The 14,493-nt window shown below is 44.8% G+C and overlaps 1 protein-coding gene across 3 annotated transcripts in view; it reads left to right on the top strand.

Moving 5' to 3' along the window:
- PIGN (phosphatidylinositol glycan anchor biosynthesis class N) overlaps positions 1 to 14,493 on the top strand; it is a 1,975,532-nt gene that overhangs the window by 135,305 nt on the left and 1,825,734 nt on the right. For all 3 annotated transcript variants that reach the window (XM_069613664.1, XM_069613662.1, XM_069613663.1), the window contains one exon: positions 6,112 to 6,233. In XM_069613664.1, coding sequence (XP_069469765.1) covers positions 6,112 to 6,233 — 122 coding nt within the window. The remainder of the gene's footprint in view (positions 1 to 6,111; positions 6,234 to 14,493) is intronic.

Here is a 14,493-nt window from a genome sequence, read left to right as displayed (position 1 = left end):
GCGTGGTTGAGGCCTGGAGGGAAGAGGAGAGGTCCGCCCACTCAGAGAGGAAGTAGGATATCTGACCAGGTGGCCGCTAGATGGTGGCTACAGTAAGGGAGTGGCCGGGAGAGAGAGAGAACCTGCAGTCGAGGCATTCGAAGGATGAGTAGGCCTTTGTAGGAATGACAGAGGCAGGAATCGACTCGGGGAAGATCAGAGCTACTCCCCCTATGGAACGGTTGGATCTGGGCATGGAGAGGATCTTGTAGCCATCAGGGAAGAGAGTTTCAAAGCTTGTGACAGAGCTGGCCGTGAACCATGTCTTGGTGAGACCGAGGGCATCAACGTCAAGATCCTCCTGGAGGCGGCAGATGTCAGAGGAGTGGGACCCCTTCTGCTTTCCCCCTCTTACTCTGGCCGCCTGCCTTGGACCCTCTTCCTTCACCTTCCTGTGAGGCAAAAAACCTTGGTGTCATCTTCGTCTCCACTCTCTCTTTCTCTTCTCCCATCTCAGATGTCGCCAAGAAGTCCCACTACCAGTTGCAAATCCTCAAAGGGACTCCTCCCTTTCTCACTTTCCCCCAGAAGCTCACTGTCTCCAGAACTCTGGTTCTCTCTAGGCTGTACTACTGCAAAAGCCTCTTTTTCAATCTACATTCCTCTACTCTCCGCCCACTGCAAGTAATCCAGAACAGGACTTGGAGATTTATCCTTGGCCTTAAGTCCAGGGACTGTATCTCTCCAGCGCTGCAATCTCTCCACTGGCTCCCGGTGGCTGCAAGGATCAAGTTCAAAACCCTTTGCATTGTCCACAAGGCTTTCTGGGGCCAGGGCCCGCACTACATCCAATGCTCTCTACCGAAATACCTTCCTTTCCGAGCCCTTCGCTCAGCTACCGCCAACTCTCTAAGGGTCAAACGCTTCTCCAGGCAGAGAATGGGGCGTAGATCTCTCTCCTCTGCAGGTGCCTACTGTTAGGCAGAATCACCTGCAGTACCCTTTGGGAACACTACAGGCAATTAAGACTAGAAGTGTCAGATCAGTTTCACCTTTGGTACAAGACTGTACTACACAGTTATGTGGTAGCAGTGGCTGAGCAGTCAGACTTATCTCAAGAGTTGAGTGAGCAGTAGAACAAGTTACACAAAGGACCAACTAATACAGTGATTCAAATAGACACTTACTCAAGGTTTCTTGGTAAAATAATATACATTTATTTAATCAGTCAGTTAGAAAACATTACACTAGCACCAGCAGATCAATATCACACACTAATAAACCACAAAAATCCAACCAGTATGTAAATGAACAAGTTTAGCTGCAAAATGAAGTGGGAGCAAAATGGCACTTCAGATACTTAATAAAGGAGGGAAAAGACAAGGTTGTAAGAATAGACAGCCCAAATACATTCATAGGCAGGGCAAAGGGTTTCAGTTAAATACAACCAGCAATTCTTCTCGATAGGCCTGGGCCAAAGTCAATGGTTCAGGGTCTTTTGTATAGGATAGCACAGTTCTGGTAAGTAACGGTAAAGTCTTTGCCACAGATTTTTAAAGGATTTGGCTAGGTGAAAAGTTTGACAACTGTTAAGGGAAGGACAAGCCTTCGTAGTTGAGGAAAGTTTCACACACTTTCTCGATGGCCGAAAAGATCTCCGGACCGCGTTTGTACAGTACCTTGTCAATGAAGAAAGCTGTAGCTGAGGCAATTGTTCTTGACAGTTCGAGCAGATCTTGCTGTTCCTGAGCTTCAGTCGTGGGGACAAGAAGGAGGATGTCGGGAGGTTCCTGCACTGCCCAGGGAAGAGGCCAAAAGCTGTAGCAAGACGTCGGTTTAAGGTGCGAGTGCCTTAAAGTCCACAAGCTGGTTTCCTTCCCTCGGCTATCTGGTTTTCAACAGCACTCTGATGAAAATTCGACCAGATGGGGACGGTGTCTAGGTGGTTTGTAAGTTGGTTGTTCCCACCAAACTCAAGGGAAGAAGTTAACCTTGAAGGGCTTCTCTGTCATCAGAGTTTCAGACAAGTCTGACCTGCAGCAGGGCTTCACCGGTCGTCCAGGAGTTGCAGCAGTCCTCTTCCTTCCTCTCCTCTTTGGTTCTTTTGTTCCAGTGGTCGATTAGGCTTTCCAAGTCCCAGAGATCTGCTTTTAAACAGTTTTTCCCCATTCTTTGCAGCCTGGCTGTTACTAACACAGCAGCGTGACTGTCCTTGCCAGACAAGCCAGCCGGCCAATCACGCCAGAGTGCATTCAGGTCTCCTAGGAGACTAAGCACAGGGAGTTTCGGGCACCTCCCTCACATCCTGTCCACCCCAGACACTCGGGCGCCAGAGGAGGGCTTCAGCACTGAAGCCCGCTAAAGGCCAACAAACAAAGGTACCAAACCTGGTTTGGTGCGCAGAGCCAAACACAAGAAGGACCTTTCATAAAAGAAATGGCGAAAAAAGATGACCGGAGTCTGTTTTTACAGATAGGTCTTGGGCGGCATATTGAAAAACATGGCTGACCCCATTTTTAGCTACCGTTGTTAGCGGTCAGGAAAAATCATGGTAGTTTGATCCAAACCACTGCCACCAGCCATTTGAAGTAGGAAAGGGTAACAGTTTACTGTTACATAAGTGTGTTGAATCAGGGAGAGCTAAGCAACCCCTACAGCACTCTGTAGGAAGATAGTGTGTGCTGGGTCAGTAAATTTAACGAGACTAGTAAAATCAATTTAACTTTACATGCTCTGGGAGACAGTAGTCAGTCCCAGAGAAGGTGTTTAAACCTTGGGGAGTCTGAAAGACACCCCTGTTCCACTGCACTGAAGGTGCTGTGTGAGGCTCAGAAAAAGATGATGCCATGGAGTTTGTTTAAAACAACATAACCAAAGAACACAAAAGTAAAGTACACATCAAAATACAGGAAAGAGTAAGAAAAAAAAGCTCACACTCTTTCCAGGTAAAAAAATCAAATCCTAGAAATCCAGCAAAGTTGCTGGGGGTCTCAAAAGGTAAGGGAAATTAGCACATTTTGAGAATTCTCCCTAACACCTCCCTCAGGAATGGCCTCCCTGCCCTCCTCAAACTGGAGCCAGACCACCTGAAGTTCCGGAAGCAGCTCAAAACTTTCCCCTTCTCCTCTGCTTTCTCTCTCTCCCTCTCCTGCTGGCCTACCAGACCTATCTGCTGCTGTTCCACCTGGTTGATTGGCTACTCTGAGTCTCACTGGGTACCAGGCTCTCTCTTGATTAATCACCCTTGCACTGCCAATGGGCCTACCACTCACTTAGGGGCTGTAATGGTTGGGGCCGTAACTGTAACCTTACAGTCCCTTTCTCCTTGCACTACCCAGAGCTGCGCTGCCCTGGCTGAACTTACTCAGTGCATTACTGCCCTGTTCCCCCATCCACTCTCCTTTGCACTTCCCCCCTCCGTCTCCCCTTGCACATTTCGGTCTCGCACTTGCACAATCTGAATAACACAAGGCCTAGTAAGATCGATTGTCTTGTCCTCCCTCTGTCTTCCCTCCCTTGTCTTGTCTTGTCGCTCCTAGAAACACTCGTGTACAGGTGTGTTATAAATGACTTATCATATTATAGACTCTTTCCTGCTCTCCCTGTATGTGATAGGTTATCCCTTATTAGGTTGTTTTCACTGTTAGAATTAATAGTTTCCTCTGGGGCTATTTGTTTCCTCCCTGTTGGTGATGATTGCTAATTGGAATCTGTGCAGTGACAGTGAAGGACTTACAAGTTCACCATGTTTTAAGTCAAGGGGAAATGATGTTGCCACCCCACAGCTACGCCCAAATATCCCAGGTATCTGTGCTGCAGTTTTCCGCTGATCGGATAAGCAGGGAGGAGTCTGCATGTAGGAAGATAGTGATCTCTTTAACGGACATGCAGTGCTCTGCAGTAGCATCTCTTCTGTTAATCTCACTGTGAGGTTCCCATGTGGTGCAGCAAACCAGTGGAGGGAGTACAGGTTTGTTGAAAATGGGGATCGCTCTTCCTGTCTGAAGCTTCTGAGGAATTATAATTCATGAACTCTGGCCACTGGGGAAAACTTGTATCCCCCAGATTGATTGGCCCCTAACGCCATTCCCCTCCCAGGGAATGAATGGTTTGGAAGATAGTGTATAGCACTGGGGTAAGCCCTGTGGCTATGGTCTACATCTGCTTTTGTCAACACTACACAGGAACAGTAAGATTGGAGGGGTTCTGAGCGATCCCTCACAAACCAACTCTGGGTAGCTGCTCACTTAATAAGTGGGCCTTTTTGGTCCCCAGTAAAGCACTGTCGCAAATCCTAAAAGCATGCTTTCAGTACTGGCATCGGGGGTTGGTCTATAAGAATCAGACCAACTGAACGGGAGAAGAGTTGGGTCCATTAGCCTTTGAGCAAGATCTTTGTCTTTGATATTTTGAGGCAGAGTCATTTTTCGGGACATTAAAAGCAGCAAATGTTTCAGGTGGTATTCAACTGTATAATGCTCCTCATATCCCTCATGAAAATGAATATCTATTTGGGTGTCAGCGTTTAAAGGATTGCCAAGAGGGCCAAACCATGCTCAACTTCATAAGAGATATTTTGGTTCTAGAGTGCAGGGTGCCAAATTTAACCTATGGGTGTGCTGAATCAGGACAGATTTAAATCTGCATAGGATAAACCACCAATTCCACCTGACTGTTCCAGGAGGTCAATCCATGCTCGAAGGTGTCAAATTCAGATTATAAGTCAATTAGTAGGTGTGTGCTTGCATGGCCATGATCTCCGGCAATCAGCAGCTCCTGCCTGAGGCCCAGTAGGGTGTATTAAATCCCTGGGAGCGGTCAGAAGCCTGATTGGTAGTCTTTAAGTTGGGGGTTAATTCTAGGCGAGATGAAGATGCGATTGTTGGCACAATTTCCAGATCCATGGTGTTGTAGGGGAGTCAGCTATATGGTAATGTAGGTTTACTGTAGGCTTTGCAAAAGCATTTGATACATCATTTAAGAAAGATGATTTATAAATAAGTATTTCTGTCACTGGCCGCTATTTGTGCAGACACTTCTTTTTTTTTGTTGTAAACTTTGGTTTTATTGCCAATTTTTCAAACAGAAAAAAACAATGACAACACCGGGAACAATATGAATATCACGTTTAACATCATCATCAAACCCCCGGGGTCTCCCTCCCCTCTCACCCCCTTCTCCCCCTCCCCAACTCCGCCCCTCCCCCCAGATCAGTATTCCATCAAAAATCCAACTGCAGGAGCTGTCATCAGTACTCATAGTTCGGTGCCTGGGAGCTGTGCTATACGTTCACGTCAATGCTGGCTGAGATGGATCCGCTGTTTCCCGAGCCGTGGATTACACCATTGTCCTTGAGTGGTACTCTCTGGACTCCCCCACCCTCTCGCACCAGGGTGTCTACATAATATCAGTGGGCGTCCCACCCCCATGCCTGGTAAACCCCATACCAATTTGCCTGGAAGGCGCTCGATTCGTTATTTACCCTGGCCGTTAGCTTGTCCATGAGGAATGTGTTCTTAAGTTTTTTTAGCCAGTCTTCCTTGGAGGGGGTCGGCGGACTCTTCCAACTTTGCGCTAGGGCAACTCTTCCTGCTCGCAACATAGTCTCCCTCATTCTTGGGTACCTATATATTTCCGCATCCTCCGGTGGGAGGCCCAACAACATCGTCAACGGATTGTGTGGGAGTAGTTCCTCTGTGACCTTCGCCATCCACCCTGTACCTTCTCCCAGAATCCCTGTACCTTAGGGCAGAACCACCACATGTGACCCCTTGTCCCCACTTGGCCGCATCCTCTTGGGCATCTGGGGGACACCCCCGAGAACATCTTGGATAATTTCAATGGGTCCCTGTGCCATCCCTGTAAGATCTTAAAATTGTGCTCCATGTCCGACGTAAATAGGTTCCCATGGAATGCTATTTTAAATACCCTGGACCATGCGTCCTCTCTGAGAGCCTCTCCCACCAAGTCATTCCAGAATCCGCAAAACCCTCTCCTCCCTTCCAAGTTAACGGTGTTCAATATTTGGTACATTTTGGATAATTCTGTTTTATAATCAGAAGACAAATCTGCATGTTTCAAGCTATATAAAGTATGCAACCTATTGAACAAATAACTCTTTCTTTTTTGCAGACATATCATAGAGTCTAAAGGCAGCTGGGGAATTTCACACACTCGCGTTCCTACAGAGTCCAGGCCAGGACATGTGGCCCTCATTGCTGGATTTTATGAAGATGTCAGTGCAGTTGCACGAGGTACATAGTTGTTTGCAGTTGATTTTTTCCTCTTCCTCTCAACCCTTTTCCCTTCCTTGTCCCCTGTAGGAGGGGGATAAAAGTCAGTTTTGTTAATCCCTGTGATTATATATTGCTCCAGACTTTTACTTTGTTCCTGAGCTTTATATTTGTCAGGAAATGTGCTGTTTAGACATGCTAGCTGTCATATGTGTTAAGCACGGCCAATGTCTCATTAATGGTGGTAAAGATTTTCACTAAACATTCAGTGCACAGGATTTAAAGCCTCGCTGATCCAACAAGTGGAGTTTAGGGGAGGTGTCCCTGTTAGAAACTTCTTTGAATAATGGGTTAACATTGTGCGTAATACAGCACACTTTCAGTGACAAATTGGACAAAAAAACAGAATGTTTGCATTTTGTTCTGTTTGGTAACTCATTAAAAGATCCAATAGATGGAAGTCCCTAACAGGGCACAATAGCAGTTCCCAGCACATTTTCGTGATGCCCTTCCCACGATATATACCAGTATAAAAGAAATTTCACCTGGATGTGCCTATACCTTTCCATGTTTACTGCACCAATATAAGAACATAGTCATGTTTGCTTTGCACATAACGCTAGTATTGATACTATAAGAAAACCTATTCATTCTGGCTCTGCTAAATATATGCCAGCATCCCCAGAAAAGAACATACTTCAGTGAAAATGCCAGTCTTGTCCAAATGCTGAGCTTGATGGTGTACTACTAGTCCCATTAAATCCCAGAAAGCCACCCAAGAGTGGGAAATTAGAAGCACCCCTCAATATAAGATAGACCACCTATGGTCAGGAGGACTAAAATCCCCAATACATCTCCAGAGGCTGTGAAGAAAAACAAGAACATGTTAATGTTATATAGATAATACTGAACCCGCTTACCAGCAGAGGAAAGTACCATACCTGAGCACCCACAGATCTTTAACACAAGGGAACAGGATGTTCTTTAAACACTCAAGGTTTATTCCGAATAATAAAGGGCGATGCTTGCCAGCAATCTAAAAGTAAACATAATTCAAAATGAAATAAATCGTGGAAAAATCCACAACACTCCACCAGAGTTTGTGGTCCAGAAGGAAGTCCGAGTCCATAATTGTCCCACAAACACGTCCATGTCCCACAGAGAAGTCTGTGTCCTACAGCGTTGTAATAGAAGAAGAAATCAAAATTAAAACACAAGTGATCCAAAAACAGCTACTTTGAACTAGGAATCCACACACAAGGAAAGAAAAAAGATGGAGTACCTGCATCCTCTCGTAGCAACATCCAAGCATTAAATTTTAAGGCCATGCTCCTGAACCCTTCATTGTTATCATCATGCATGTGATCCGATGTCCGCACATCATGTGGCCCAGTACCCTAGCCTTCAGTGAATCGTGCGGTCACGTATCGTGGCAGTGAGCAGCCGACCCAGCCGCAATCATCTGTAGTTGCCTGGCTATGCCGCACTCCTCAGGCTGCATGGAGTGACTTTTTGGTACCCTGCAGCCTTATTCTCCTGACATGCAACAATAGGAAGTCATGACCAAACTGGCTGCACCAATGTAGGGCAGTCTAAACATGTCGTAACACTTATGATGTTTATTTATCATAGATAGCCAGTAAAAAATGCCATGCCATATAGCTAGACTGGCTGAACTACAATACCAGTCTAGCCACATAATAAGATGCATCCTAATTGCTTTATAATAATGTATGGCAACAGCTAGCGTGAAAATATTTTTCATACTGGCATATATTTTGGGGAAGGGCATCACAAAATACATTTTGAAAATGCTCTTGCGCAGTGTTGGTGATTTGCATCGATTTGATAATTTACTGATATACCCTACAAAACCGCTGGCACTTTGCCCAGTTTTTCACAGAATATGTGATGTATAATGCACCATGTTAACTGGTTATTCAGAAAATGTTCTACTGGAAGAGAACCTCTCCAACCCGCCTTTGGTGTATTCAGACTAGCCTTTACTACATTTGGTCACTCTCACATATTGGTGGTGCCTATTTACGCCCCTCCAGTTAAAAAAATCTCCAGCCACCACTTTAGTTAATAGCCGTTTACTCTACAAAAGGGACAGGAAAGAGCAGATTGGCAGTGTTGAATGATTTGGGTCCTATTATTTACATTTTTACACAAAGTTGGTAGGACTTCTGGGATGAGTGTCTGTAAATTTTGTTTGCATAGTTATGAAGCTAGTTCCAACAACGATTAAAAGATATGTTTTAGTCATCTGGGCTCCCTTTGGTTGCCTGGTTATTGTCCGACTTCTTTTGACACTTGGTCCTTCAGGGAGGATCTTCAATACGTGTGATTTAGGGTGGTAGCTCTGCTGTCTGAACAATGGCCCTGTTAAGTTTCTCTGTGTTCATTGAAGGGGGACAGCAAAGCTCTCTAAGGGTTGAGTGCAAAGAGAAAGGCTGGAGGGTTTGAGATGTAAGAAGTGCATCGACGATGCTGGAAGAGGTTTGGGCTGGGTTAATTGGAGGGAGAAAGGCCAGGCCGATTGGGCTGTGGGGAAGCTGGTAGAGGGTCAAAGCTTTTGAACATCAATTCTGTGGACCAGACTGTAACTCACATAACATCCTCAAGGTAACCCCTCCCACCCCTGAGAAAAAGTATTCAATCTTATGCATGCAAAAAAAAAAAACAAAAAAAAAACGTCTCTACATCTGCTTGCTCCAGGAGCCACTGCATCCAGCGTGCAGGCGTTGAGGAGGACACAGTCATGTGTCGTTTCAGTGTGATGAACAACTGCTGTTCTCTCACCCGTCCATGACTGGCTGCTGCTGCCTTGTAAACATGGCAACAGTTGACCACACATACATTTGAGTGCTCTGGGAATCCAGGTTTTGAGGCCGATTTCAACCCTTTGCTTGCCCTACGATAAAAGTGAAAGGTTCTCCATCTGCAGAAAAACTATTGCTGTGACTATCTTGAGCCTAGAAGTTCATAACTCTCTCAAGCTCAGATACGAGAGCATTGTTACCGCCCTCGACAAGGCTTTCAGTGATAATTCATTATCTGACCAACCCAATATAAAAATGCAAAACTTTGTTCACACCCCATAGGTTGGAATACCACAGCTGGAGGGGTCCTTAAGCAGCCAGCGGACCAGGGATGTTTTCCCACAGGCACCCTGTGCATCAGCTCATGGCCCGCTGACATTGCTGATTTATGGGTCCAAAGTCCTATATGCCTTGCTTTCGACTGCCAATTGCAAAGAAATTATTGACATCGACAACACCCACCAAAGCAAAATGCAGATGGCGGACATGACATCCGGGCCTGGTTGACATCTTGAGGTTCTGCAATGGGGACAAGGGAGTGAATATACATGGGGAGTGTCTGAGGCCCTGTAAACCTGCTTTAGGTTCGTCTGAGATAGCACAACAATAACAACAGCAACTAAAACAAAATACATAGATTCAGGAAACATCAAGCAGCTGCTGCAATTGCAGGAACAAATGGGGGGGTAAAAACAACCCATACAAGTTAATGCACAAGTTCACTCAGCTGCATCACCCCAATCATCACAAAACTCGATAGACATCCCATCAATCAGGGCGCACCTAAGTGCCATGCTTCTTGAGCTGAAGTAGGACATTCAGGGCAGGTAAACTTGCCGTGTCCATCGTGGAGCTTGACGCATATATAAGGGCGGCTTAAACTTGTTTATAGGTGGTAGAGAACACAGTGGGGGAGCGGGCCCAAGAACAAGCCCTCCACATGGAGCGAATGGACTGCATGGAGCAACAACTGGAAATCCTAACAGCGAGGCAGGAAGATGCTGAAAACAGATCTCGGCGGAATAATGTTAGGATTAGAGGGATCCCCATGCAGGTGCCAGATCAGGAACTGGGGGACTTTGTGGAGGACTTGTTCCGACACATTCTGTAGCTTTCAGCAGGGGACGAGATCATCCTGGACCACACCAATGGGGTGTATGATCTGCTACAAATTAAAAACAAGCTATCTCCTGATGTTTTAAAAAATAAAAATGGGGGCGTGGCCTGGAGCACCAGCGATGTGGTCGCTCTCCTGATGGCTTCCGTGGGAAGCTTGCAGCCTTATCTAACTAATGCGATGTTTCAGCAAGCCTTATAACGGAAAAATGCCTGTCGCGGCATATGGAATACCCAGGCAGCAGATGGGAGGAAAATAAGCAGCTAACGCCCGCTGGAAGACCACAGCGGGACCGAAGAAGTTTGTGAGGCCGCCACCGGGATGACACAAAATGGCGGACGGACCCGAGAGGGGTTACTGTAGCGTCGGAGGAAGTCTGGCGGCAGGGGGCCTCAGCTCCGAGCAACGGAGATAAGGAGCCCCTGACCCCCTGGCTGCACTTCAGCCTGCCTGCATGGCCTCACATTCTAAAAATCATCTCCAAGGTGAAAAGAAAAAATGCCTTTGGCCTTGAGTAGTGTGTACAAATGTTCAAAAAGGAAATGTGTAACCCCAACACAAACGTTCCAGAAGGATGGAGTTCCTTATTCTAGATGGTGGTTTCCTTACCCTGGATTTCTCGTCACTCTGTTTTATACTTTCAAGAAAATCACTTCCTTAGGTTTCTCTTGATCAACAACACAATTGGTATACAAAACAACTTGGCTGTTAGTCTCTATCTTGGTAGGATGCCTGTTGTACTCTTCTGCCACCTTTCTCATCTCTTTGATATGTTTTCACTCAGCCTTTTGCCAGTCCTGCTGTATCCTTACTAGGACCTCCTTAGGTGATGCATTTTACACACTGTTCAACTTGACCTTGCCTGATATGCTTCCTTACCAGGACTTTCTTATATTAATACTTTTGTAGCTTGCATCTGCCTGGTTTGCTTTTCTGCCAGGACTTTTCTCTTGTAACTTGCATCTGCCTGGTATGCTCTCTCATGTATAAGGGATTTCAATCAGGCACACACCCAGGTCTTGCCTAGCATGTAGTGTGCAATGAAACCCTTATTTGTTTTTGTCTATAAATTCAATATTTTGAATGATATACCACTCATATCACACCCATCTCAAAATACCCCACAGGTCACACTGAACCAGGAATTAGGGTAGTTTGTAAAGGTAAATATTTATTTTATTTATTTAATATTCAAATCACACATAAGTTTATATATGGGACAGAAATCACCTACCGGTGACAGTACAATTCAGAAACTAAGCAAAGCAATTGAATTCACTTATAATAATGAAAAATAGAAAACAGGAAAAAGAACAATTTTGGTTTGTGAACATATAGCGTTTAGGTTAAGATTCCTCCTGCAAAGTTCTCTTTAAATACAAATGAGCAATCCTACACAAATGTGAGTAATCAGCAGGTATTCAGGAATGAAAGACAAGGTCTAGCGTTTATATACAATCTTCCCTCCCCAAACAAGAGAGAAAACCGTTTTTGGAAAATGACACTTTAAACTGACATGTGAAAATTGCTTTGTAAAATAATGCAAAAGGGTGCACAAATGTGTAAATGGATAGAATTTCTAAGGAAAGCAACACTAAACATGTCCTAACACACATGAGCTATAATATAAACAACAGTACACACTTTAGATCAGAATGAGATGGAAGAAGCACTTTGAAATGGGAAAGAGACAAGTGTAAACTTTTGAACTTTGCAAATTCATGGCACACTTTTACTTTGCGATATTGAAGAAAAACGGGTCAAATACACTGTTTCGTGATACTCTAGTTTCCGTTCGGTTTGGGAATTACTTTAATCAAAATCACTAAGAGTTATGATTTTGCAACACAGATGAGAAAAATCAACGCAAGAAGGATTCTAACGATACTAGGGTTTTGAATTTAAAGATGGGATGGGTTGAGATTGGGATAATAGGATGCAGATATACAATGGGTCACTGTTCTTCCTATTAATACTTACAGTCCTTTGTAATTAAATTGGACCGTCAGCTCTGGTCATTGGGTTGGATCAGGTCTACCAGCAGCAGGGCACTTCTGGAGGGATTGGATCGGCGGCGCGGTTCTGTTCAATTTTGGACTGCGCCTTAGACTGGATTTGGATGGCCCTTCTGGTCACTGGACATGGCAGATTACAGGATGCAAGTTTCAGCGGGCAAGCCTTAATGGTAGCAAGCCAAGCTGAATCAGAATTATTCTTTTAAGTTTTGGAGGTTTTGAAATTGGGTCTAGCAAGCAAGAGTTCAGCAATGCTAAAGTCTACATTCTGCAAAGAAATCTAGATCTTCAGAGAAGTCTGGAGTCAGCTACAAGATAAAGGGTTCTGGAACAAGGTGCTGCGCTGAAATCTGGATGGGTTCTGGAAGCAGTGTGTCCTATGTGTTGTGAAGTTCCTATATTTATACTGTCAAATGCCATCCCCTAGTTTATGGTGTGGTCAGAATTTCAAAAACACACCCCCACGGCTGTGAGTGGCTGCAGGCACATGCTTTGTCTTGGTTGGCGGTCTGAACAGAGCTGAAATCTTTATGATGCGATTTAGGAACTCCCACATTGATTTTGACCACAATTGAACTTTTCCATAAATACAAATTTTTACAATTATGCCCTCTACTAAAATCAGACACATGCATTACATTTTTTATTGTTTATCCTAGCGTCTAATTTCCATCTCGGTGAGAGCTGTCTTTCTCATTCTATGGGATTTCATCAATTTTAATCATAACCGTTTGGATTAATAATTTCTAATTCGGTACACCTCTGGGCGCTTATCAGTGGATCATGTACATACAATCTTAGGCTTTCAACATTAATAGTTCTGCTACCATAAAGATTTTTTCATAACTTTGGTTCCTTAAGTGGTACAGATGTCATCAATGTCTTAAAATCATAAGTCTAAAATTAGGTTAACATCTACCAATTTTTAGATTTATACTCCTTCAGGTTGCACAGTTAAAGAGTTGCAAACTTAACCCCAAATACAGATTTAAACACCAAGAAGTTCAGAGTTTTTTTCTTTTTCTCCTTTCAACAAACAGCTGTCAGATCCCTTTGATCAGGGTGAGGTGTATAGGAAAGCATCCCGTCCCTCCCCTTCCTGGAGAGGGAAGCTCCCCTGTAGAGATCAGTTGGGCAGCTTGCCATTGTTCTTGGCTCAGCCAGAGATGAATGTCTGAGGCTCTCTTTGTTTTGATTATGCGGGAACCATTAAGCAGCCATTAGCCTTCCTGTAGCAATTGAGTGTCAAGCTGAAATGTGAATCTTTCCCAGGCTGGACTGTCAGATCAGAATTAAATAGTTGATTAGCTCCAGACTGGGTTCCTTTACATTAAAGTCTTTTCATTTCACATATAAAATACAAGCACAGTTTATAAGGGATTTGGACATTTTAAAAGAATTTGCCCTTCACAAACATGCTTTAAATAGTCGGATTTTGCAATTTTAATCAGGAAACAAGGACTTTTGAACTGGGTTTGACAGCAGATTTTCTGATGCAGCTGTCAGTGAGGCCTGGATTCCTCCGGCTGCACTGCAGAATCTATGATTTCAGCACACTTTCCTTTCAGTAATTCACTGGGAAAATGACCGAATTTAGCGCCAAAACAGCACTTTGAGGGTTGCCATTGTTTAGGAAGCTGTATTTGAGGGCATTTTTTGGATTTTAGCCCACGTTTGTGGCATTGGTTCATGTGACTAGTAACAGAACTCACTGACTTTCTCCTGCAGGGAGTTGTCACGACCCTCACCCAAAACCCCCTCTGGCAAACCCATTGGCCAGGTGGAGTCAGTACTCAGGCTTCTAGAGCCTGGCATCCTCTTCAAAAGCCCTCATGGGGCCAGTCCTGGCACCTATGGCGCCAGGCTCATACACCATGAACAACAATGTGCTTGGGAACTACTTTATTGTATTGTCAGCCAACATGGAGGCATCCACACAGCTTGGTTCCTAAGAACCAAGCTATGCGGTCTAGTGTTTTTGGTGTGGCAGGCCTGGAACTACTTTCCCTGGTACTACTTTACCTGGGCTATATAAACTACACCCTGACTGCAGAACATGCTTCATGTTACTTTGCAGCTTGCAACGTGACGCTCACTGTGTCCAGCTATTCCCTCAAACCTCGGAGAAGCAGAACCTGCAAGGAGACAAAAGGAACATCATTAGCAGCAGCATCTTAACCGCAGTCTTCATCTTTAAGCACTCGCAGCTACTGAGAACAGCTTCCTCGAATCTGCACGCCTCCCGGACAGAACGACCTGAAAGAGGAAGATGGAGGCCACGTTAAAGAAAGCTGTATAGACATTTACAAATTACGAACTGCTCA

Source organism: Ambystoma mexicanum, chromosome 5p, assembly GCF_040938575.1.
Source record: "Ambystoma mexicanum isolate Mex_15411 chromosome 5p, UKY_AmexF1_1, whole genome shotgun sequence".
NCBI classification, from domain to species: Eukaryota; Metazoa; Chordata; class Amphibia; order Caudata; family Ambystomatidae; genus Ambystoma; species Ambystoma mexicanum.
Note: the sequence above shows the minus strand (reverse complement) of the source record. Positions and strands in the feature narration are given on the sequence as shown.